The sequence below is a fragment of the Myxine glutinosa genome, chromosome 2 (genome assembly GCF_964187855.1).
Source record: "Myxine glutinosa chromosome 2, kmMyxGlut1.1, whole genome shotgun sequence".
NCBI lineage: Eukaryota > Metazoa > Chordata > Myxini > Myxiniformes > Myxinidae > Myxine > Myxine glutinosa.
Window position 1 is genome coordinate 128,231,233 of NC_136262.1, and position 26,997 is coordinate 128,258,229.

The 26,997-nt window shown below is 42.9% G+C and overlaps 1 protein-coding gene across 1 annotated transcript in view; it reads left to right on the forward strand.

The window, feature by feature from the left end:
* Nucleotides 1-25,215, forward strand: part of LOC137421284 (mitogen-activated protein kinase kinase kinase 1-like) — a 180,172-nt gene extending 154,957 nt beyond the window's left edge. The window contains exons 17-20 of the mRNA XM_078772634.1: nucleotides 4,712-4,843; nucleotides 15,410-15,552; nucleotides 15,737-15,868; nucleotides 18,336-25,215. Coding sequence (XP_078628760.1) covers nucleotides 4,712-4,843; nucleotides 15,410-15,552; nucleotides 15,737-15,868; nucleotides 18,336-18,482 — 554 coding nt within the window. The 3' untranslated portion in view covers nucleotides 18,483-25,215. The remainder of the gene's footprint in view (nucleotides 1-4,711; nucleotides 4,844-15,409; nucleotides 15,553-15,736; nucleotides 15,869-18,335) is intronic.
* The last annotated feature ends 1,782 nt before the right edge of the window (nucleotides 25,216-26,997 follow it).

Here is a 26,997-nt window from a genome sequence, read left to right on the forward strand (position 1 = left end):
TTTAGAATCTTAATTCAGTTATAGCATTCAACTTTTTCTTTAACTCTGGTTTTTAAATGATATTCTCTTATTTTCTTCATTTTTGATTATTTCTGAGAACTTGTTCTTGTAGGGAGCCGTGGGAAGAGGGGTTGGTGGCAGGCAAGATAACTACCCCAGGGCCTGGACCTAATTTGAGGGTCCTGTAATTATTACTTAAATTTTTTGTTTCATATAATGATTGATTGTGACGATAAAACACCGGAGGGGATTTGGGGAACGTTTGGGCAGATTTATTTTGTGTCTCCCTCCAAGCCACTCACAGCGATTTTGTGTCTCATGCCATTGCCATATGGGCAGTATCACCCTCCCTCATGAAATAAACTACTGTGGGAACAATTTACATAATGATAATCGTGGTAATCACATAAATGAACACAGGAGTGCTGACCACATCCCAACTGGTTGAAATGGGTAAAGAAACGAATCTGCAATTAGGAATAAGTGAATAACACCACAATTTCCCTTAAACATGGCTTGTGTTTCTGATGACGACCAAAATACAGAAACCTCCAAATAGGTTTCTTTTTTAAAAATGTTTTTTTTAAGGGGGCCCTACTCTTAGAATTGCCCTGAGGCCCATTCTGGCTCTCGGCGGCCCTGCTTGTAGTTGTAGGTACCTTTTCATTTCCTTGCAATTTCTGATGTCTCATCTTTGTCTTTATCTTTATTAAGTTGGTTGCATTCATGAATGTTTTCTTTTTTTCTGTTAGATGTTTCAAACTGTTGTTCAGATCAATTTGGAATTCGATTTTTTTGTTCTTGCAATATGAATGTATTTATATTTACTCGAGTCTTTGTCATTCTTCTTTTCCTTTATAGTTAATTAGGTTCAGTACTAGCTTATTCCTTACCCATTTATATTCACTGTCGTTATTAAAACAGTTTAGTATCGTCACAAACTATATTGGATTCTTCTTGTTGAGCAATTATGAAATCCATCTCATTTTTCATTGTTGTATTTGCACTTATCAAAGCCCATTTTCTTGATTCCTGCTTTTTCATGAAGTTGTCATAATTTAAAGTATATTTTTTAATGTTACAAAATGGGCTGACAGGGTGGCCTAGACCTAGAGGGACGCATACTCGCCTCTAAGCTGTCTATCCTGGGTTGAAATCCCGACCCAGCTATAAACTACCATCCTGGTGCTTCACAAGCAGAGTGATTCATCAATGTGTGTGCCATCCCTTGGATTGTCATTAAACGAGTGTCCCATCTGCCAGCATTCATTGGTGGACGTTAAATATCCCATGGTGTCCTCCGCGAAGTGTAGGCGAGTTGTCGCTGGCACCATAGCCAGATTCCAAATTCCTGCTCTAACCAGCAGAGGGCATCAGCGGCACAGCCAAGCCCTCAGCCAATGATGCTACCCTGCAACCTTGTGTTGCATACAAATGAAAAATATATTTCAAAAAAAACAATATTAATAATAATATATTTTATATCCACTAATAAGCTTCTATTTTAGTTTATATTTAATATTACAAAAATCCTGACAACTTTTTCATTGTCGTTGTTTTTCACCCACTTTATTTTGAAGTCGCCTATAATGACTGTGTATTTGGTATTTGGAAATTGCTCCACTTAGTTGTGGAGTACTAGTACTTCTTCTGAATCATTACTCATCAATGGGATCGACATTTGATTGATTTACAGTGGAATTCCATTGACACAGATGACATTTCCAGTAGAATTCCATGAAATGAGTCCAGAAAAGATTCACAAGCTGGTCCAAAAACTTGGAATATGCTGTTCAATTCCAATAAATCTTACACTCTCTGTCTCTCCAAAAAGAGTGTCTGGCCATCTACTCCCATCTACTTCCTTAACAATCCTCTTGAAGACGTTCACTCAAACGTTTGGGCCTCAGTATCAGCCATGATCTTTCTTGGGCAAATTACGTATCTAAGTTGGTCTGCAAAGCCAGAGGCCGACTGGACATCCTCCATTGTGCAAGGTCCTTGGCAATTTGAACTTTTATCTACCTGCAAGGTCTTCATATGCATCTTTATGGTGTACTGCTCTCCCCTTTGGACGTTTAGCCTTGCCTCACACCTTGCTCAACTTGACGCCGTTGAAACCAAAACCAGTTGCGTCTCTGGGCGTATGACTTTCACATTGCAGACAGGTCGGTGGTTTCTCTGTCTTCCACCACCTGAGACATTCCCAAAATCTCGATTCACTGCTCATCTCCACTCATTTGTTCCTCTTTTTCCAACTTTCCCACCAATGTGGAACCAACATCCTCAGTCTGTTTTTGCCATTCTTCCCTTCACAGCTTCAAGACAGCTGTTCAGTGTTCACCACCATCTTTGGTCATCCCCAATCGCCAACAGTTATCTTTTCTGATCCCATGATCCCTCCCAAGCCCACCTCTTTCGGAGTTTCCAGTTTTTCCTTCTCTGATTGATAGTTTGAGGCTGTATCTATCTGCTTCACGCCATGTGTCCTTCCCTTACTCTCATTCTTCCCCCATGTCCCTTATCCATCACCTCTCTCTATTTTATCCCTATACCCTGCTGTTGCTACTTTCCCCCACATTCCCCCTCTCCTTGAGATCATTGTCTGGCCCACGGAGTATGCCCCAGCATGGCTAGCAGTGTTTTTCTCAGACATAGTTGGAAACAAATAGAAGTTGCAGGAGTGAACCAGATGAGCAGAATAATCTATCTATATGATGTAAAAATCCAAATCCGAAATCCCTCACAAGCACTTTGCCAACTCTGGAGGTGTGAGTGGCACATTGTTTTGAAGAATTCCTTTTGGGAATGCACCACTCCGTTTCTCCTTGGAAACTCACCTCACTTTGCGCAGGAGGTTATCAAAGTCGTTTCCGCTAATGTTGTGGTGATGCAGCAGAAAGTCCATCAGAAAAACATGTTCAGCCTCCATGAAAATGAAGGTTGCAAACTTCCCAATGAATGCCTCATGTGGTTTGAACTTATTTAGTTGTGGACAATCAGCTCGGATCAACTGCATTTCGTTTTGCTCTCTCGGTTAAGATGGCGTACTGGAACTGTACAGACATTTTTCTTGGACGATCAAATGTGCTACGATAATCTTTGGATCACTCCGCATGGTACACTGAGAAACATATTCTGGGAGACAATTGCTTAGGATTTGACATTCTTGGCACCTATCAGGCAGAAACCAGATTGAAGCAAAGATTTTGATGGAAAAATCGTTGAAAACTAATCAGTACTCATCCCAACTCCTGCAATAACATATAACTACTGCCAATCAGCGGCCATTCATCACAAAGTTCATCCTCCAAGGCAAAGATTTCATTTTTATTGCAGTGGATCATCGTCTGGAACTCTTCAAGGCTCTTCCTGTCCTGCTTTTTACTTTATGGTGGAACATCAGAAGAAACTACTGCACATCCCAATGTTGTCCACATTCCAGGGTGGTTTCCCTTTATTTCAAGTTCCTTTCAACATCACATAGTTGATCACAGCTCAGTGCTCAAAACCATTCATTTTCACCAAATCCTACAAATCCAAATAAATGTGGAAAATATATGGTTGATTAGTCAGTATCGTTTAAGCATATTGATATAACTTTGCATGAGGCTAATTATCATCAATAGTATTTCTCACCTCCCACCACCCGTTGTAATTAATTTATTTTTGTTTGTACAGGACTTCCTTTTACTTCCACAATCTCAAGATTTATATTTTCCATATTTTCAACACCTTTCTATATGAGGAACTAAACAAAAGAGATGACAATGTCCATCATCTTCCTGAGCCTGGTGTTGGCTGAACGGTTCATATGGTTGCCTTAAGATCTCAGGATTTAGGGTCTTTAGTTTGAGCACCAGGTAACAATAAATAACACCAGGTGGGTTGACTCAGCTTGTCATCCTTCCGATGTCAGCAAAACTCTTTCATTCATCCTCACTCTTTCATTCCTTTTTTCTTTTTCTCCCACCTCTGGAACAAACTCCATCATTCTCTTCAATCCTACTCCTCCCTCCAGGTCTTTAAAACAGCTGTTCACCACCATCTCTTATCTTCCCCCATCCAAAACCTTGATATTTTCTACCGCCGCTAATTCACCCCAGATCCACTTTTTTGAAATACCAACTTCTTTCCTTGAAGTCCTAGCAGTGTCCATGTGTTTCTACCTCTCCCCCCACAACCGCCCCTTCCCATGCCTCCTCCCCTCAAGCCCTAACCCTCCCACAGATCTCCCGATGTCCCTGTTCTCTGCTGTTGTACTCGTGTGCTTCCCTCTCTCTCCCCATCTTGTCTCCCACTCTCTTGATCATATGTTTTTTGTGTCAGTTTGTTTTTATGTGATTAATGTTAGCTCTTTCACAAGCCTCGATCTTGCACACAAAAAAAATAATAATAATAATAATAATGAGTACCAGCTTACTGGGAACAGGGGGGGCACTCCATCAGTGGCACAGCTACACTCCCTGCAATGATGCAACCAGCAGCCACAGGCTGCACAAACAAAATAGTAACAAAATCCTCTTCCTGTGTTTGTTTTCTTTTCCATACTCCACATTCATCATGATTATTTTTGCAGCACCAGGGCCAGTAGTCCAAATTAACTATTTTCTTGCATATGCTTTATCATATGTATTCCTTTTCATCATAAATGCCATCAATTACGATGAACAGATGCATTATGTGTGTTCATGATGATGTCTTTGTACAGGAGGCTCTGTAGCTAACCTGCTGGGAAGGTATGGACCTTTACGAGAAACAGTCATACTCGGCTACCTGGAGCAACTGCTGCGTGGCCTTGCCTTCATCCACGAAAACCTCATCATTCATCGTGACATTAAAGGTAGGCCTAGAAGGGAAAGGGGTAACACTCTTTAGAGTTTAGAGGATTCTTCCTGTTTATTGATTGGTAAAGGTTGCTTTCTTTATCGATATATTGCTGACTCGGTCGACCCCAGAAGAATGTGGGAATAATTAGGGTAGTAGTAGTAGAAGTAGTAGTAGTAGTAGTAGTAGTAGTAGTAGTAGTAGTAGTAGTAGTAGTAGTACAGGGTGTTCCAAAAAGACCTGGACATATTTGGCTGTTTATATATTTAGAACCACAAATGGTACAATGATACCCTTTGGTTTATATGATAGAAAAACTCAAAGTTTTGTGCACACCATCAATACATTTCAATGTGAGCTCTGTTTGTCAGACGCAGGACATAAATGTAGTACACTAGTTATTGCCATATTTGGCTTGGCATGTTTGCGTCTATCAGTGCGCATGCAGCTACGATCCGAGAACGAAGATTCTGCAGGTTTGCCACCTTGTTTTTGCAGACAACATATTTGACAAACTCCAACAAAAAAAAAAATCAAGGGAGTTATGTTTGGTGATCGTGGGGACCAGGCGATTGGTCCGTCTCTTCAATCTGTTGGAAGGCGAATCCTTCCAACATGTTCCTGTAAATTGTTGAGGTCACCGTATCCTTCGCAAAGAAAAACGGACCCACCAAGCATTCATGGAGAAGGCCACACCACACATTGACCATTGGACTGTCACTTATGTGTTCAGTGACCACGTGAGGGTTTCAGAGCCCCAGATGCTCACATTGTGCTGGTTGAACTTCCCTGATACATGAAAGCAAGCTTCCTCTGTGAACATGATATTTTTCAGGTAATCTTCGTCATCCTCTATGTGACTGATCATTTCCAGGGCAAACGCCTTGCATTTGGGTCCGTCATTTGGTTTGAGTTCCTGCAGAATCTGCACCATTTCGGCAAAAAGCTTTTGTCTTTCATGCAAAATCCTGTGTACAGTGGTGGTTGGTAGTCCCAGTTCTCTGGATGCACATCGGATTGATTTTCTGGGACTTTGTTGAAATGATTCACACACTCGTTCAATGTCTACTGCACTTGTGCTTGGCCGACCGGTACTTTTCTGTTTCTGACAACTTCCAGTCTCCTTAAACCTCTTGTACCACGCTCTGATACTAGTCCACGATGGCGGATTCCTTCCATACCTTGTATGCTGAACTTACTTGTCTTATCTCGCTTCGATGAACCATTCGACGCTGAGCTTTCTCCTGTGTAGTCGCCATTTTATTTTACATTAAACTAGGCCATGTGGCATAGGTGGAAAAAAAACAAAAAAAAACACCTTTAGAGGCCATTTTTCCCCACAAAGCGGGGGTTGGCCTTTTTCGGGCACCGTGGTTGTTGTTGTTTTTGTTGGTCCCCTTTCTGAAGCAATGTTTTACGGCCGGATGCCCTTCCTGCCGCCAACCCTTTTTGTCGCCTTTTACGACAAACAGGGATTTACCCCCAATTTGCCGACCTCGGAAGGATGACAGGCTGAGTCAACCCCCCTGGGGTTAATTCAGCGATCGACCGGGATTCGAACCCAGGATCCTGGGATCCTAAGCTGGAATCCTAAGATCCCATCCATAGGTGGAAAATAGGCTCAATTTTCCAATTTCGTGCAACAACGCTTGGGATTACTGAAAAATATCATAGATGTTGTGCAAATGACCCTCTGAGTTAAAATCAGTATGTCCCCAGAAAAAAAACCTGCACATTAATTTATAACGTGTAGTTGATGTAAATCATATTTTTGTACATTAGACGAATATACCATAACAACACGTTACAAATAAATATGGTTTCATGCAGTGTTTTATCGAGTTTTGTGGATGATGTCAACATTGTCACCACTTTATATAATTTAATAAATATTTGGAGTGGGTAAATCCCCCCAGACGGGTGTTGGGGGAGGTTAGGGTGGATGGGGGGGGGGTAGGGGGGTGGGGCGCTTCCACAATGTGCCTTCACCATGTTTTTGCCCGCAACTTTGTAATGCTGCATTCGATCACCACCAAACTTGGTGACTTTTCTTAAATATTATTTGGGGATGGGGTCAAGTATTGCCATGGTTACCTTTTATTTGATCTTACAGTTTTTCATGATTTGGGGGCATATTTTTTCGGGTAGGTCACACATTTCAAGGTAGTAAGCTGACAGGTAGCGGGAGTAATTTGGTCTGTCATATGCAAATAACCAAGGTAGAATTCTCTGACAGATGCAGTTCCCAATTGCCTGTTCTTGTAGCCCTGGTTAAAAGCATGACATTCTCAACCATGTCAACATACATTGACCAAAACTTGAAGGTGGCACTTTCTTTGCTCCTCTTCTATAAGAATTCAGCAAACGATGATGTTACATCTAGGAATGCTTGGCTCTTTAACTCTTCAGTAAGATTTTCCTGGTTGAATCCGGTATGTAAATTCTCCATAACATCAATAACTGTACCTTTTCCATCTTCCAGACTAGCCATGTATGCTTCCCACTGCAGGTAGCGCAAGGCATCATGCATAACTTTATGAGCTCGCATACTTCTGTTGTAGTGATGCCCAGTTACAACTCCATTCAGGGATCCGTGGGCAATTACGCCAGATTCAATCAATATGTCAGTAAACCCAGCATCTCGATATCTTTTACCAATGCAGGCTAGGTATGCCATCTTGGTATGAAACATACCGAGGCGTACAACCAATCTTTCCTTGAATTCCTGAGTTCTCCAGCGGATCTGTTGGGCCTTAGCGTAAATTGCCTGGTCAAATACGACGAAAATGACTTCCTGTGCTAATGCATGAGCATACTTGACACTTCGAGTTAAGATTGTCTGAACTGTGTCCATATCTGTTGGACTTGCATTTAATACCGGCAAGTATGATACAGTGGTCATTCGTGGATACACCTTACATAACACTGTGTTAAATCCTGTCCAACCAGGAACGCCGGTATGCTTATATCTAAGCATATTGTATGCCAAGTTCATCTTTCTGGCTTTATCCTCTGCCTTTTCATGGATATTTCTTGTCATATCTACTGCAATGCCGATGGAATTGGGTCCCTTCTTCTTTCCTGGCCCATAAACGGTTGGATATTAGTGGGTCGTGGATGAAGTGTTTTTTCCCTTGTTCGTTTCATTGGATGACTGCTTGCAAGAACATCCACTGAAGGTTGAGCTGCTCTCTGAATCATGATGCCATTTGTGCTGTGGGTCGTACCCTTCCCAGATCGTGTTTCCTCTCCAAAGTCAATGTTATCCCACACTAATGTGGTAAAAGTGTGAGGCCGAATTCCCTGTGGAAGAGCGTCTTCACCCAAGTCGATTTGACGTTTTGCTAGGGCAGTATTGTGTTCCATAAGTGTGGAGTGTATTAGCTAGTTTTAAATAAATTTTAAAATGACTAACACTGACCGTTAGACATCAGCTAGTTTTGATAAATATTTAAAGAGCTTATGATTGTTCATGTCACTCACCTTCTTCTTTGGTTTTGTTTGAGCATGACTTCTCTTTCCTTTTGACTTTGCTGACATCGTAAAATCTTCTGTAGCACTCGTAATGATAGCCCACATTACCACTACTCTGTACAGCGTCTATACAAGATTGCACATTGACGAAGTCGAGACCTAGTTTATTCGAAATGTCTTCAACTACATTGCCTTCCTTGCAGTCAAACGTTCTCCATTCAGCTGCAAAGCTCACAAACTTCATCCAAGAATTACTTGTAAATGATATAAATCTACTTTTAGTTGATGGAACGACATGCATAACACAAAGTTTTGAAGAAAACTCAACAGGCTTCGAATCCGAGTGAATAGGCCTGGGCGCAGCCATGTTGCTTTCTCCCGGTACACAGTTCAATAACACAACACATGTGATTGGTCAATACCACGAACGTTGCGTTATGGCCTCACTGATTGGTTGATTTTGATTACACTACCGAGGTCAACGAACTTTTTATGAGAATTTTTCGGTTTTTAAATTTCACTTTTTTAATTTCTGTGCAGGTTTTTACGTTGGGGACATTGATATTCTGAATAATAATGATATTTAGGACTCATTGTGAAGGTATCACGTAATCACAAGGGTTGCTGCACGAAAGAAGAAGAAAACCCATGACGTCTGATGGCCTAAACCACCAGACCTAAAAATAAAGAAAACTTTGAGTTTCTGTATCATATAAAACAAAGGGTGTCGTTGTATATTTCTTTTAAAATAAACAAAGTACCCTTCATAGATATCTATCTATGATTCGCTAATGAGTTCCGTGGATGAGAGGATCCTTAAATCGCACACACGATATACAGTCATGTGAAAAAGTAAGTACACCCCATGTAAAGTTTAGACTTTTTCAACATATTTCAACATACAGCTACTTGATCTTCATTTCAACAATATTGATAGATAAAGGTGATGTAATATAACAAATATCATGAAACATTTACATTTTGTAGTCCATTGTATCATTTAAATAAACATTAATGCAAATTTCGCATGTGGAAAAAGTAAGTACACCCTTGGCTCTAATAGGTGGTATTGCCCCCTTTGGCAGAAACAACCTCAAGTAGGCGTTTCTTATAACTGTCTACCAGTCTCTGACATCGACTGGGAGAAATTTTTTCCCACTCCTCCATGCAGAATTCTTTCAGCTGTGCGATGTTTGAGGGGTTTCTTGCATGCACAGCTCGTTTCAAATCCCCCCAAAACATCTCGATGGGATTTAGATCTGGGCTTTGACTTGGCCATTCCAGAACCCTCCATTTCTTTATACTAGGGCATGCCCGTACTATATATATATATCTAAAAGTATATCCCCCCCCCCCCTCTATTTACATGCAATGGTTTGGTCCAAAGCTAACGGCTTGCGAGTACGGTGACAATCCCCCCCCTCTATTTACATGAAATGGTTTGGTCCAAAGCTAACGGCTAGCGGAGTTTGGTAAAGAAATCGCCATAGCGTGCACAAATGCGCAGGAAAGCGAAAGAATCGCAAATTAGTTTTAATTAGTTTTAAAACATAGTTTAACGCCAACATAGCGGCAACATAGTTTGCCAACGTGAAATAAATGAATACGCTCTCAAATGTGCCAAAAAAAAAAAAAAACGCTACCCGTACGCTCTACCCCGCCCGTACGCCCGTAAACAAAAAAAACAACGCTCTTCGCTTCCGCCCTTCGCTCTGACTGAATTGGGAGAAATAATGCGCATAAGAAATCGAGAAATTATTATTTTCTCCGGAAGAAATCGAATTACGTACCGTAATGGCGCACGCGCTGGGCTCAGCATCAGCTCGCTCTCACATCGGCCACGCCTACGCAATAACGCGTTCTGTGATTGGATGCCGGAAGTGCAGTCCTCACTGTCCGGAAGGTCGCAAATCGCAGTTACGATGAATCGCAAATTAGTTTTAATTAGTTTTAAAACATAGTTTAACGGCAACATAGTTTGCCGACGGGAAATAAATGAATACGCTCTCAAATGTGCCATCCGAGGCAGAGTGTGTTCGCCACGTTCGGCACACGCGATAGCTCGCTGCTCTCTGATTGGTTGAGTCGTTTTTTGGACATAGCTCGGTAAGTAATTGTCCGATTAATATGAAACCTTGAAAAGGCACATCCTCGGGTCCCCAGCAATATACCTGGCAAGTTTCAAGTATATCGGACCGGTAGTTGTCGAGAAACAGCGGTCACAGACATACAAACATACAAACGTACAAACAAACATACACACAGAGATTACTGGAATTATAGATAGATATATATATATATATATATATATATATATATATATATATATATATATATATATATATATATATATATATATCTACAGACTTGGCATTTAATATGGAATATTTTTTTTGTGGGGGTGAACTTACTTTTCAAGATGACTTAGAACCAAAAGTTCATTGGACTTATGTTGAAATTATTCTAGATTTTGTTAATGTGACCTTTAAAAGAAACAAAAAACACATTTGACATTTCGAAACAAATAAATTGATCCTTGAAAGTGATGTAAACTGATATCGAACTCAATTCATGGACAGTACTGTGTTAAACTTCTGTACGTTTTCCAGAAGTATCTCTTTATTTTGCACATTAGCCAAAAAAAATTTCAACAAAAACAAAAGCTAAATTATGGGATTCGTGTAACCCCCACGAGCATTCAGGAGAGCACGTACACGTCGAGGCATGCTGTTCACGAGATTTGCCAAGGTTTGGACAGGAATCGCTTGGCATGCAGTGACAATAGCCTGCTGCAATTCACGCACAGAGGTAGGCTGCTGGTCCAAGTTGTCGATTTGACGCGTTAATTCTGCCCACAAGTTCTCTATCGGATTCATATCCGGGGACATGGCAGGCCGTTCACGAGATTTGAATGTATGATGTCTGATGGCCTAAACCAACATTCACTTCAATCAACAATCGATTAATAAGTGTTTTACGGTTTCTGTTAGCCTTTGCACAGGGAAATCTATACATCGAAGTGAAAGACACATAGATGAACACACATGGAAGGTAATTTTGGTAGCTGCCTTTAAGTATTAACTCTTTCTTCCATTTGGGCCAACCTGGCTGATGTACCTTCAATTTCAAAGTGCACATTGCACTTTTGGGATAGAATTAAATTAATTTCATGGCTTCCAGTTTCTTTGACGAAATTCAAAATATGCTCTACACCACGGTCAGCAAGAAAGTGTTGGATCATGCGAGCACGATGAGGCCGTGCATTGTCATTTTGGAAGACAAAGTCTCCTCGAAAGGCTGCACGAGCAAATGGAAGCAATGTTTCTTCCAGAATGACCCTGTACTTGAACTGGTTCAGGTTTCCATTCAGAACAACCAGGTCAGTTTTGCCCCCTGCATGAAAAGCAGCCCAAATGGTCACCCCACCACCTCCAGCTTGGACTCTTGGCACTATACAATCTTCGTTGTGGGCTTCATGCACTTGTCTCCACACTCGGACGCGGCCATCTTGACGATAGACCAGAAATCTAGACTCGTCACTGAAGGTCACGTGATTCCAGTGTCCTGGCTGCCATTGACGGTGCTCTCTGGCCCACTGCAATCAGTGCTGGCTGTGTTGTCTGGTCAGGCGTGGCTTTCTCAGGTGACGCCTGGCACGATAGCCTGCTTGAACCAGTCGTTGGTTGACTAGCCTTCCGGATACAGGCACATTTGTCAGTTGCTGCCACTCAGCCCTAAGCCGATTAGCTTTCTGATTAGTGTTCTGAGCACTCTTTCCTCATGCACCTCTCCGTTACACACCTTTCTCGCGCACACTCTCCCATTACACCCTCCGTAACACTCACAACAGGTGTGCACTCTCTCGTTACATCCTCTGTAACACTCCTCACTACGCGCTTCCATGTGCTCCCTCGCACACGCGCTACTACCGACTCACTCTCGACAGCACACTCTTTCCCCATGCACCCGTCCGTTACACACCTTTCTCGCGCATCCTCTTGCGCATACTCTCCCGTTACTTCCTCCGTAACACTCCCCACTACGCGCTTCCATGTGCTCCCTCGCACACGCGCAACAACCAACTCACTCCCGACGGCACACTCACTCCTCGGCGCACACTTTTTCCTCACACACCCCAGAGTCGGACATTCTCGCACACCTCCTTTGCACACCGTACCTGTCGCACACTTTACCAACGGCCTCTCACGAACACCCGGGTCCAAAGCAACCCCCAAGCCGACTGAAGCTCCCCTCACATCATATACATTTCCTCGTATATCGCCACTCACCTTGGCACCTCGTCTCCGCACCTCCTTCGCCACCTGCAAACTCTTTATTTGGTTAGCGAGCACATCATCACGATTTGAGCACCGACCTTGTACATATTCCATCACCTCCTCCTGTATTTCTCTCTTAGTTTCTGTCCGTCTCTTCTTAATTTCACTCATCCCTTCTTCCACCTCCTTTAACTTTTGCTTCACCTCTTTTATCTCCTGGTGCATCTCCTCAATCTCGTCCTCTAAGGCTACCTTGACCGTCTCTATGTGCGTCCTCACCTCCCGGTCCTTCGTCTCCATTACTTCTGTCACCTCGTCCAACCTCATTGTCAGTCCCTCACGTACCATCTGACATTGCCTCTGTGTCGCTATCAAGTCATTTTTAATGTCGTTTTGTGTCACTTTTAACCCTCCTAGTACCGCAGTGTTCCTTTCAACCTGCTCCACTAACTCCGTCTGTCCCACCGTCAGCTGTTCCACCTCCTCCGTCAGGTCCTCTGTGCCCCCTTGTAACTTTGCCGTCCCATTTCTCACCTCTTTTTCCATACGCTTCTCGCCTCGCTTTACCTCCTCGCGTACCCCCGAGACCTCCTCACTTACACCTCGTCGTATCTCCTCCTTCATCTCCTCCCTCTCTTTTGTAGATGCCGCCCTCATCTGTCCCAATTCATCCCTCTGAGCATCCAATTTGGTTTCTACCCCGATTTTCACCTCCTCTATCTGCTCTCCCATTTGTTTAATTTCTCGGGCGGATTGCTCCCCTATTTCCCGCAATTTGCCTTCCATTCTATCTTCTAGCCCCCTTAACCCATTTTTCACCCCCTCTATCTGATTCTCCTGGGCAGCCATTCTATTTTCCACCCCCGTTAACCCATGTTTCACCCCTTCTATCCCTTTGTCTAACCCCTCAAATTTCTTGTCTAACCCCTCAAATTTCTTGTCTAACCCCTCACCGATACCCCTCGCTTCGTCCCTCATTGCCCCCATTTGGCCCTCTAATCGCTCACTATCAGCCCTCGCTTCGTCCCTCATTGTCCCCATTTGGCCCCTCATTTCGCCGCCCATCCTATCCATTTTTGCATTCAGTTGGGTCAAGAATAATCTGATGTCAAACCCGGTTTGCCCAGCGTCACCAGCCGCCACCGCGGGCTCGCCCTCCGCGGCGCCGCTATTTTGGGACCCTTCAACCACGTGCGCGAGCGCGCCATTTTGTGCACCTGATACCCCCTCAACCACATTGCCAATGTTCTCCTCCTCTCTTTCCTCCACATACATTTCCCCGAGGTCCTGGGTCGATTCTACCCCGTCTATCTCTCCCACCGACATCCCGTCGCCTTGACCAGCCATGGCGCGATTTCAAAATTCGGGTTTTGTCTTTAAAACAATTTCAGCAGCTCATAATTTTGAGCGCATTACGCGCGCTTCGGGTCCGTTCCCGCTCCCGACACCAATTGTTACGGTCCACGGATAAGGATGTTGTTTGCCGAGCGGAGGCACCGCGGCCGAACAGTTTTCCCCAACTAAACCCGATTCCCCGAACGTTGGCCGGATCGCGCCACAGATATTCAATAGGGAAAAGACAAAAGCGACACGGATGTGAAGAAGAAGGAGGAGACGAAAAGGTTGGCAAATACTACTAAATTTATTTACTATTTACAGGCTCAAAATAACCAAGGAGAAGGAAAGATAAGAAAATAATATACAGAAGATTTTAGAGACACAGTGAAAATCGCTAGCTTACCTATGCAGTCTTAATTAACCCAGGACAGAACAAACAGAACAAACTCACGTACACAAGAAGGATGGAATGGCAGGAATGAATGCTGGAAGGAGGAATGGGAAGGTTCAGCTGGGGCAGATGGTTCGGGCTTGATCCCGCACGGGACGTCGGCTGGACCTTGACGACCACCGATGCCACCGCTATCTGGTTCCCGCGGGGTAACGGGTTGAAGCTGCCTGGTGGAGTCAACGCTGCTTCTCTGAGCAGGAATTAATGCTCAGGACGCGGCTGCCGTCTCTGGCGCAACTGCTTGTAATTGACCCTGAACCTTCTCCCCCTTCAAAGCTCATCTGGAGCTTCTTACGCAGTACCTTGCGCGCGCGCTTTTATAACGCCTCCGGCGATCAAGCCGCCGGCCTTCAGGACACGCCCATCGGGGTGCTCACCTCGGCCCTGGTTGGTCGCGCGACCCTCTGGCTCCACCCTTGATGACGACGGGCGGGCACGCCTTTCTTCCCCGACCCGAGCACATGTTCAATGGTGGTTTTGGAGGGGATGTAATATTGGCAATCGAGGCTTGGCCATGACGAAAGGGGAAATGGAGGTTTTGGGAATGGGAATGAAGAATGAAGGGAATCTATCTTATTTCACTTGGTGCAATGGAGTGTAATTTTAATGGAAGACAAAGCCTTAACCTAATACACAGAATAAGGAAATAAACTACTGAACAAGGGTATTATAGTGTCCTTCAATGTATGCTATATGGAATTAACTACCGGAATGCCCTTTGACCTTTATACACACTGGAGCAAGGAGGGCTCAGACTAAAACAATAATTCACAACCATTTACTACAATAAAAACACAATAAAAAAAACACAATCCTCATATCTGCAACAATATATATATATATATATATATATATATATATATATATATATATATATATATATATATATATATATATATATATATATATATATATATATATATATATTGTTTTTTTCAGGGGTTTTTTCTATTATTATTCCCTCTCTCTTGTTTCTTTCAACATTTTATTGTATTCATTTATGTTAATATCCCTCTTTCATGTTTCCCGTCTTGTTTTCCAGGTGCAAACCTGCTGGTGGATAGTACAGGGCAGCGTTTACGAGTCGCGGATTTTGGTGCAGCAGCACGCCTCGCCTCCAAGGGGACAGGGGCTGGCGAGTTCCAGGGTCAACTCCTGGGAACCGTCGCGTTTATGGCCCCTGAGGCATGGCTTCATCCTCTCTCTTCATGAATATTGATCTTGCTTCCATTTTCTGTGCTCTTTATTATTTGTTGATCCTTGTTCTCCTTCTTGCCTCGAGCTCACCTTCTGCATCGCTTTTGCAATGAGAATCCTCTTGGTGGGTGCTTACAGATTTGTATAACCAGGCACCTGCCTTTTTCCGCAGGTGCTGAGGGGCCAGCAGTATGGCCGTAGCTGTGACATTTGGAGTGTGGGTTGTGTCATCATAGAGATGGCATGCGCCAAGGCACCCTGGAACGCAGAAAAACATTCCAACCATTTAGCTCTCATCTTCAAGGTGAGCCGGCCCACCACATAGAAGGTCTGAATGATGCGAATCATCATCAAACGAGACAGTAACTTCCAGAATTTGTGAATTATCGTTTCTGAGAACATTGTGCCCATCACTCTGTATTTTGATTTGGTGCTTCCATGTGACTACCGTAATCTATTTTTTGTTGTATATGGGACAAATTTCCCAATGAATTAATTCCCACATCCAATTTGGGAATGTCTTTCATGTTCCTGTGTGTGTTCACTTCGCATGTTTCATGAAATGCTGTTGCCATCCCCTAGCCTCCATTCATGGAAGATTAGATCCAGTTGCATCTATTTTGCTGTATAATTAGCGCTTTCTGGAGAGGGTGGGATTGCTGTGGATATAGCTTAGGCATGATGGGCGAAACGACTTCATCCTGTCTAAGCTTCCTTGCACTGCATAAAATATAATTGTTCAAACATATCCATTGCATGTTTTTTCCCACTCATTAACAGCTGCTAGAAAGTTTCTAGGTAGGATATAATACAACACTGGTTTCTTTGCTATTTAAAGGATAATAATCTGCCATTACAGAGCAATAATTAAATATTTTACTGATGACAAATGCACAATGGCCTGCTGTTTTCACAAACCTGCATGGAATTAATAGCAACCACCAGAAAGCTAGCTGATAGGATAGTAGGCTTGATGTCTTTTCAATTAATTAATTAATTAATTAATTGATAGGCAGTAGCTGGTTGTGAGCTGGCATTGTATTAGGGCTGCTATACCTATGACGCAGTTCCCCGCCACCTCTACCCCCATATATTAGGCAGGCATTTAATATTTGGCCAGGGTCCCGGTGAATGATAATGTTGAGATGTTTAACATCCATTAGTGAATGCTGGCAGAAGGGAATGCCAGCTTGACGTCTTTGGCACTGATGGCAAACTTTGCGATGCAATGTGCTGCCTGCAAAGCACCAGGTTAACATTTTGTAGTCGGGCACTGATTATTTCAATACCAGGACAAGAATGTACTCGTACAACCCAAACTACACAATTTGATTTCTCGCTTTATTGAATGTAAAGTCGCGGTTGATGTCATCACTTGCCGTTTGGTACAATGGATATGTAATATTACTTTGTTTGGGGGTTGCTAATGAACAATAAATAATTCAACTAATTCAACTAACAACTCCAAAAAATGAGTACACTCAGAAAAAAGAGGACACTCCAAAGAAAGAGGACACTCCAAAGAGGGACACTCAGAAAGAAGAGGACACTCCAAAAAAGAAGACACTCCGGATAGGGAGAGAGCCACTCCGAAAAAGAGAACACTCCGGATAGGGACAGAGCCACTCCGAAAAAAAAGGACACTTCTAAAAAAAGAGGACACTCCAAAAAAGGAGGAGATTCTGGAGAGGGACACTCCGAAAAAGAGATTTTTCAAGTTTCCTTTTCGTATTGACCAATTGTATCGGCGGTCTCATGAGGTGTGTTCGAACATGTCCATTATGCCATGACGGAATAGTGCAGACTTGTACCAAGTTTTCCTGGTCCAAACATAATAAAACCGCATTTTATTACCCTAAGAAAATGTACAAAAATGGTTTAACCATTTAAATGAAGTTAAAAAGTATCCTAAGTCTTAAAATATATCCCTTTGAAAATGCAAAACCAAGAAAATGGTAAAATTCCAGATATTTTTAGATATTTTGAAAATCCGGCAGGACAGATTTAATGACGGAAAAGGAAGACATGCCTGGTAAAAACCACCAGACCTATGGTCGCCCTACCTATTTATAATAGGATTATGGTGTCAGCATCCAATCTGACTATGCAAGACAAAATATGGCATTGTTTTTAATGACCTGTACCACCAACACACGTTTTAAGGTAAGATGAGTGCCCATCCCTCATTTCACGGGTTCGTGTCCATAAAAGCACACCCTTGGGCAACGAGTGTGGAAATTCAGAAATGTGATGACGGCATTTCCCTGAGTGACCCTTGCTGAGAATTTGACACTGGGTGCACGAGAAGCTGGAATGTACAAGTCGGTAAATTATAGATACTCCATCCCATGAGGCTTCCTTGGTAAGTTTGGATGTGAACGTGGAGCATAAACGGACATAATCGTTCATTTCAGGGCATATTTTGATCAAAAGTATGCATTAAAGAGATACTTTGGGGCCAAACTACAAAATTATGAGCTTTTGCACCACAAAATAACGTGAATGTACTGATTAGGCAATAACGCTTGCACACAACTTGAGGCAAGACAATGGAACCTTATTATTCATTGTTATGACTGACAAAGGGTTGTGACAATGGAAATGACAATGGAACAATGTGACAATGGAAAGACAATGGAACCTTATTATTCATCTTTGCTGGGCCTGGGCTATATCCAATTTAACTTTGCATTTATATTGTTATGACTCACAAAGAGTTGTGCTGTCATTTCCCCCCTAATGCTTCTCTCTCTCCTTTATTCCCCTCACAGATTGCAAGTGCATCCCAGCCTCCATCTATCCCTTCTCACCTATCCCCTGGCCTTCGTGACGTCGCTCTACGCACCCTTGAAATTGAGCCACAGGAGCGACCTTCTACCCGAGATCTTCTCAAGCACCCAGTATTTCAGCCCTGGTAGTGCATCGAGATATGACAAAAAAGGATAACTGCTTTAAATAGGGCACCGTGCACTTACTAAGGCCGGTGCCAGTGTGAGCCTTACAGGTTTCAGGCGATGCACGCGCGGACTTGATAATCTGCCATCGCTATTCCTCATGAGGCAGTAGATGTAGGACAGCTCACTCAAGTCAAACACAGCAAGGACATTGCCATCCATCTGTCCAATTAGCTAGCAAGACCGTGAGGGTGCCACGTTGGCATATCTCTGGGGAAATAGGCATGGTGTGATGGCGAGGACATTGCACAGAGCTTATATGGGAAGGGTGTGTTGATGGGGATTTTAACGGAAAGTGAAAGAACATTCCGAATATTCGATGGCCGGTGAATGGTTCAGGATTAAAACTAATAACGTTGTCGATTGCAGGAAAGTTTTTCTGAAGTAATTGAAACCATGAAAATATAATTCAGTCGGTCATACCGTTCAGTAGTAATGTGCTCAAAGTTACGCTTGAACCCTGAGGAAATCACATCTGACTTGAACTGCTGTTTGCATTGTGAAGTAAGTGGCGGGTTTCAGCCAACTGCACTGTGCTATGATTTGCAAGATTAGGCCTTTGGGCTAGTGGAATGAAGACCTAGTCTTGCTTGTGAAGGCTCGTGCTCTTTTGCTCCGACGAAGGGTTAACGCCCAAAATGTCAGCTTCTCCTTGCTTTCCACGGCGGTTAGCATCCCTTCATCAATGTCCTGTTGCTTCCAACCTTTGGGCTATTAACCGAGCAAAATTTTAACATCCTGTCTGAATATATTGCACAAGTTTAAGTGCAAGAGGGGAGGGAATATCTCTATGCCCACATGACTGATATATCCAACAGCAGGTTCTGCATCTGTAAAAACAAGAAAAAATTGTATATGCACAGGCTTAGTGGGCCAAATGGCTTTTGAAGTTAGTTCTCCAGATAGGTTGTTCCTGTCTCAGTTATAATTGCAGAGGAGCCCTCACTCATGGCAGGAACTCATAAGCTAACCAGCGTACCGGCATGCACTGGCCTACTCTTTTCAAAAGGTGTCGTGGGATATTTCACGACTGACAGCGCATGCAAGCAGATGGCACACCTTACTTAACGTCCCTCCTAAGCACTACACACTCATTGATGCAACTTCCTACCAAAAAGCAGCAGTCTGACAATTTATAGTCAGATTGGGAATCAAACTCTGACAAGACAACTGAAAGGCGAGTCCGCTATCTGAACTATCCTGTCAACACCGAGTACTAAAATTGTCCCTTTCATGAAAAGCAGTTTCTCGTTGTTTGCTGTCAATGAGCGCCCTCTTGCGACAGTCTGTGGCAATGGTTTGCTGAAAAATGAAATACTTGAAAGAGGAGACACAATGCAAACCAGGCAGAGAAAGGTTAATGCTCGCAAGGGAATCACAACAGCTGAGATAGAAAGATCTGGAAATGAATATTTTCATCTCAAATGGATAAACTTGATGCAACAGAGTAACGCACAGTGTGCTAGGACGGATTTATTTTAATCATGCTGATTTTTCAGGTGTGCGGTTCAACAGATCGTAATCATGAATTTGGAAATATGGTGAGGTATTTTAATATCCATCGTTGGCGCCATCATTGTCATGCCTTTGTCCACTCAATGAAGGAAGGGATGTCCAAGGTATGAGCTTCCTGCCAGTTAACCCACACATTTAGTCATAATGACTAAGGCAAATAGATAAAATCAAGTTACCCACTAGTTTAGTCCCAATGACTAAGGCAAATAGATAAAATCAAGTAATCCACACATTTAGTCACAATGACTAAGGAAAATAGATAAAATCAAGTAACCCACACATTTAGTCACAATAAAAAAACCACCTTTAGAGGCCATTTTTCCCCGCAAGCGGGGGTTGGCCTTTTTCGGGAACTGTGGTTGTTGTTGTTTTTCGGTCCCCTTTTTGAAGCAATGTTTTACGGCCGGATGCCCTCCCTGACGCCAACCATTTTTGCCGCCTTTAACGACAAGCAGGGAATTACCAGTGAACTGGTACTCAATTTGCCGACCTCGGAAGGATGACAGGCTGAGTCAACCCCCCTGGCGTTAATTCAGCGATTGACCGGGATTCAAACCCAGGATCCTAGGATCCTAAGCCGGCACCCTAGCCGCTAGCCCAACACCAGGGATTTGGGCATAGTCACAATTTGAACATTTAGTCACAATGACGAAGGCAAATAGATAAAATCAAGTAACACACAAGTTTAGTCATAATGACTAAGGCAAATAGATAAAATCAAGTAACCCACATATTTAGTCACACAAAAAAAAAAAAAAAAACCTTTAGAGGCCATTTTTCCCCGCAAGCGGGGGTTGGCCTTTTTCGGGGACCGTGGTTGTTGTTTTTTGGTCCCCTTTTTGAAGCAATGTTTTACGGCCGGATGCCCTTCCTGCCGCCAACCCTTTTTGTCGCCTTTTTACGACAAGCAGGGAATTACCAGTGAACTGGTACTCAATTAGCCGACCTCGGAAGGATGACAGGCTGAGTCAACCCCCTGGCGTTAATTCAGCGATCGGCCGGGATTCGAATCCAGGATCCTTGGATCCTAAGCTGGCACCCTAGCCGCTAGCCCAACACCAGGCTAATCATTTGCCACAATGACTGAGGCAAATAGATAAAATCAAGTAACCCACAAGTTTAGTCACAATGACTAAGGCAAATAGATAAAATCAAGTAACACACATATTTAGTCACAATGACGAAGGCAAATAGATAAAATCAAGTAACACACATATTTAGTCACAATGACGAAGGCAAATATATAAAATCAAGTAACACACATATTTAGTCACAATGACTGAGGCAAATAGATAAAATCAAGTAACACACATATTTAGTCACAATGACGAAGGCAAATAGATAAAATCAAGTAACACACATATTTAGTCACAATGACGAAGGCAAATAGATAAAATCAAGTAACACACATATTTAGTCACAATGACGAAGGCAAATAGATAAAATCAAGTAAGACACATATTTAGTCACAATGACGAAGGCAAATATATAAAATCAAGTAACACACATATTTAGTCACAATGACGAAGGCAAATAGATAAAATCAAGTAACACACATATTTAGTCACAATGACGAAGGCAAATAGATAAAATCAAGTAACACACATATTTAGTCACAATGACGAAGGCAAATAGATAAAATCAAGTAAGACACATATTTAGTCACAATGACGAAGGCAAATAGATAAAATCAAGTAACACACATATTTAGTCACAATGACGAAGGCAAATAGATAAAATCAAGTAACACACATATTTAGTCACAATGACGAAGGCAAATAGATAAAATCAAGTAACACACATATTTAGTCACAATGACGAAGGCAAATAGATAAAATCAAGTAACACACAAGTTTAGTCATAATGACTGAGGCAAATAGATAAAATCAAGGAACCCACAAGTTTAGTCACAATGACGAAGGCAAATAGATAAAATCAAGTAACACACAAGTTTAGTCATAATGACTGAGGCAAATAGATAAAATCAAGGAACCCACAAGTTTAGTCACAATGACTAAGGCAAATAGATAAAATCAAGTAACACACATATTTAGTCACAATGACAAAGGCAAATAGATAAAATCAAGTAACGCACACATTTAGTCACAATGACTCAGGCAAATAGTTAGATCAAAGCAAGTACTCACACTCTTCGTGATGGACACTGTGGGATGTTTAACATCAACAAATGAATGCCAACAGATTGGACGCCTGGTTTAACGTCCATCTGAGTGCTGGCACACACATTTATGAATCACCCTCCCTGTGAAACACCAGGGTGGCAGTTTATAGCTTGGTCACGATTCAAACCCAGACTAGACACCTTTGAGGCGAGTGTGTGTACCTCCAGGCCACCCTGTCAGCCCAAATCAAGTAACAAACCAATCAGATAATCTTACTATAATTCACCAAATGTCCGTCTGTCTGTCCATCCGTCTGTTCCCAGGTACCGCAAAAACGGCTGAACCGATCGCAACTAAATTTTGGGTGGGTAATCCTGGGACCCCCTGAAGTTAAATAGACGATACTGTTTTCCCAATTTTACAATTTTTCCAATTTCCAATTTTTCCAAACAAATGATTTCCAAAATAATAGATTTCCAAAAATAAATGACACAAATGATTTCCAAAATAATATTTACCGATATGAACAGTGATTTGGCTTTTATTGAAATTCTACAAATACTGTTTAGATTTTGATGATTTGCGTGTGATATGATTTAACGGATGTTTATATAAATCATTTAAAATAAAAAAAATCCTTCAATTTCTGATATTTTGCCTTTTCATTTGGGCCTCCCAATTGAAGCCCTGCCAATAGGGCAGGTACCATTGCCAGTACTATTAATGAGATAGAGTCTGCTAAGCAGATGAGCAAAACCAGGAAACCAAATAGCCAATCACAAGGTCGGGAAAAAGGAATCCTATGGAACAAATAGAACATGACCAATCACACACAAGCTTTCCAAAAATGTACATTCTAGACTGTTATTATCCTTAAAAATGTCCTAAAAATAACCCCAAAAAACTTGAGGTTCTTCTTCTTTATTACTCATTGTTGTATTCTTAATGATTATTGTCACTAATAACAGTATTAAGTGTTACTCATATTGTCATTACAGAGCAATATAGTCAGAGCAGTAATTAAATATTTTATTGTGGAGAAATGAAGGGAGTTTATTTCAGTTTTCCTATTTCAGATGTTGTAGAAGAGTTCCCTGGTTTGATGTAAGTGGCTTTATATGCTTCCCTGATCTCTAAAAAATGTAACAAAGATATCTTGATAAAACATGGGACGGCAGAATGCAACTTCATCATCTGCTGTATGTCAGTTGTCTGTACGTCTGTCTGTTTATGGTATATCATACTATATATACCGTGGCAGATCGATGCATCTGCAGATAAAAACCCCTTGTGTTGATTCGAGTCCAGATTTTAGTTTGTCACAACATTGTGCTAAATTTGACCCACTTAGGCCATATTCACCATGGTTGCTCTCCATAGCTGAATCTTACCTTTCACATATGAGGTGCGCTGAACAGATGAGAACGTTGTGTCGGATCTGCTGCCCAGATGTCCACTGTGAAGCATGGCAAGTGGTGTAACCCGGTGTCATGGGACATGCACGGAGGCCAGGCTACTTACCAGTCGCAGTTAGGGCAGTAATTTCTAATTTATCTAGGGGGGCGGAAACAGCTCGCCTATTCTCCGTGAAGAACACCGTGGGGACCTGTAACGTTCACCAACTAATTTTGGCAGATGGGATTCCCAGTTTAACTCCATCCGAGGGACAGCACACGCACTGATGAATCTCCCTTCCTGTGAAACACCAAGATGACAGTTTACAGCTGCGTCGGGATTCCAACCCAGGCTAGACAGTTTGTACCTCAAAAAGATGAGACCAGGCCATATTAGGCCACAATACATCATACTCATACTTGCAAAGTTTGGAGTCGAAATGTCAGCTTTCCAACTCTAAGCAATTTTTCTGCACCATCCATTCCTGGAAACCAAAGCCATTTCCTTGTCCAATACAGTGAGTTCTCAAATTTGTTCTAATTACACTCTGTGCTTCAGAAGTTTGCAGCCAAGAAATATTTAGTTTCCATTTTTATGTTTATGAATTTCCTCAACACCAAAACCATAACGTGCAGGTTGCGTGATACTTTAACACCTAGGCAGGTCTCCATTCCACCTCCTGAAACCCACCCATGTGTGGAGATAACAGCGAAAAACAGCAACTTACACGCAAACACACACATATGCTCACGTGCACAACACACACACACACACACACACACACACACACACACACTCATACATATACACACACATGGACGTGGATACTTGGAGACCTGGGAGTGCCCCGTTCCCCCTTTGAAATCCGCTTATGGAGATAATGACAGACACACGCACACACTTCTTTAGAAATAGATGCAAAAATCCAGTATAATTTATCTTGTGGACTCAGACATAACCAAATAAACAATATATATTTATAACAGCCATCACCCCCTAACATGAACAATCCTAAATATCATTATTTTTAAAGTCCGTTTGAAACTTTCGCAGTGTGCATCGATGCATCGATCTGCCATGGTATATATAGTATGATATACCATAAACAGACAGACGTACAGACAACTGACATACAGCAGATGATGAAGTTGCATTCTGCCGTCCCATGTTTTATCAAGATATCTTTGTTACATTTTTTAGAGATCAGGGAAGCATATAAAGCCACTTGCATCAAACCAGGGAACTCTTCTACAACATCTGAAATAGGAAAACTGAAATAAACTCCCTTCATTTCTCCACAATAAAATATTTAATTACTGCTCTGACTATATTGCTCTGTAATAAACTCGTATCTACATCTGCATGAGAAGATAAGGCCTTGGGAATGTCTCAATGCCTTGCTCCCACATTTTCCCTTGAGCTCAGCATTCCCCAGGATAGGACGAGGGTGGGGGCTGTTAAGTCCACTCTCCCTTTCTTTGTTTCACAATGCTGAGCTTGCAAAGCTAGCCGAGATCCTTATCAAACTCTGCACATATATAAGGAACGTCTTTTACCGAAGAACTTCGGAGTGTCTTGGGTTTATGCTGTTCATTGAATTGTATATTCCTTACATTCCCCGCAGCTGTGTAATGGTTTTTAATAAACGCTTGTTATTCCTTGAACTCTAGTTGTGAATCCTGGTTCGATTCCCGACACGCGAACCTCACGGACGGTGCGAGGCGTGCGCCGCACCGTGCTACCTGTGCTCGTGGCAGGGATCCGCGTGGAAGGGCATATCGATACATGTAGTTCCTCTAATTTTGTCAGCCACGCTTTGGTACGACGTCACGGCTGGACAATGGGCTCGGATACCCGATGAATTTACCTGGCTTCGTCCGGACATAGCGTACGCACCAAAGGCGTATGCTCTCTTAAACTCGTCATCGATGATAAACTGTATGAGGATGTGAAACTCGCGGTGATGCCGGAATTGTGCACCGACGTACTGCTCGGTCATGACTTCCTGAGCCGGTACGGCCAGTTGGAGATGCGCGTGGGAGACGGAGAGAATACTCTTTCGGTCCGCGGCTTGGCCGAGATGGCCATGGATCCGCCTGCGCTATTTCCCAGCCTTACGGCTGATTGCCGACCGGTAACGGTGAAATCTCGACGGTGTACTCGTGCCGACGCCGCATATATCGCAAAGGAGACTGAGCGTATGATCCGAGAGGGCATTATAGAGCCGAGTAGATCGCCGTGGAGAGCGCAGGTTCTAGTCGTACACTCTGACAATCACAGGAAACGTCTGGTCGTCGTTTACAGCCGAACAATAAATAAATTTACACAACTGGACGTGTTTCCTTTGCCGAAAATAGATGACCTTGTTCAGGAGGCTGCCAAATTCAGGGTCTTCAGCACTTTGGACCTTAAATCAGCGTATCATCAGATTCCAATCAGGGAATCGGATAGGCCCCTGACATCATGCCAGCACAGACCGACGGGCGAGAGAGCGCGTCGGCAACCACATTCTCGCTCCCGGGGCGATAGATTATGTCATAGCAGTAATCAGCTAGTTCGACCCGCCATCGTGCGATTGTCGTTTTTAATACGCTGAGGGTGGTCGTGGCCGAACATAAAAGCCACCGACTGTTGGTCAGTCAGGAGATCAAATTTCCTGCCCAGCAGCAGATGGCGCCACCTTCTGACTGACTCGACCACCGCGGCCGCCTCCTTTTCCACTGCCGAATGTCTGCGTTCAGTCGAGGTCAATATCCTAGAGAAGAATGCCACAGGTCGCTTGTTTTGCGTTAGTGTCGCAGCAATCGCACAATCCGAAGCATCTGTCTCGACGAGTAACAGGAGGTTATCATCAATGGAGGTCACACAGGCCCTCACTATGTTCTCCTACAGAAGTTGAAAAGCGGCTAGCGTGTCCTGCGTCAGAGGGAAGACCTTACTGTCCACCAGAGGTCTTATTTTCTCTGAGTAGCATTGGATCCATCTCGAGTGATGTGCGAAAAGCCTGAGGCACCGCCTCAGGGACGCTCGATCACAGGGTGCCACCATTTCCAGCAAAGGTCGGAGGCGCTCGGCTTCAGGTTTTATCTCCCTGCCGGTCACTGTGTACCCAAGTATATCGATTGTTTTTGCACCGTAGTGGCATTTCTCACGGTTGAAGGTTAAATTATAACGTTGCGCAACCTCCAAGAATTGTTTCAAGTTTGCGTCGTGCCCCTCCTGGGTATGTCCGCAGACTGTCACATTATCCACGTAAACGAAGATGTCCTGCAAATTCTCTTTAACCAAGATGTCGTCCATGGCATGTTGGTAGCACGCCAACGCATTTGTGATTCCGAACGGGATCCGCCGAAATTGATACAGCCGTCGAACCGATTGGAAGCCAGTATCCCTTGTGTATGAACTCCCTTGTGTATGAACTCCCCTGTGTATGAACTCCCCTGTGT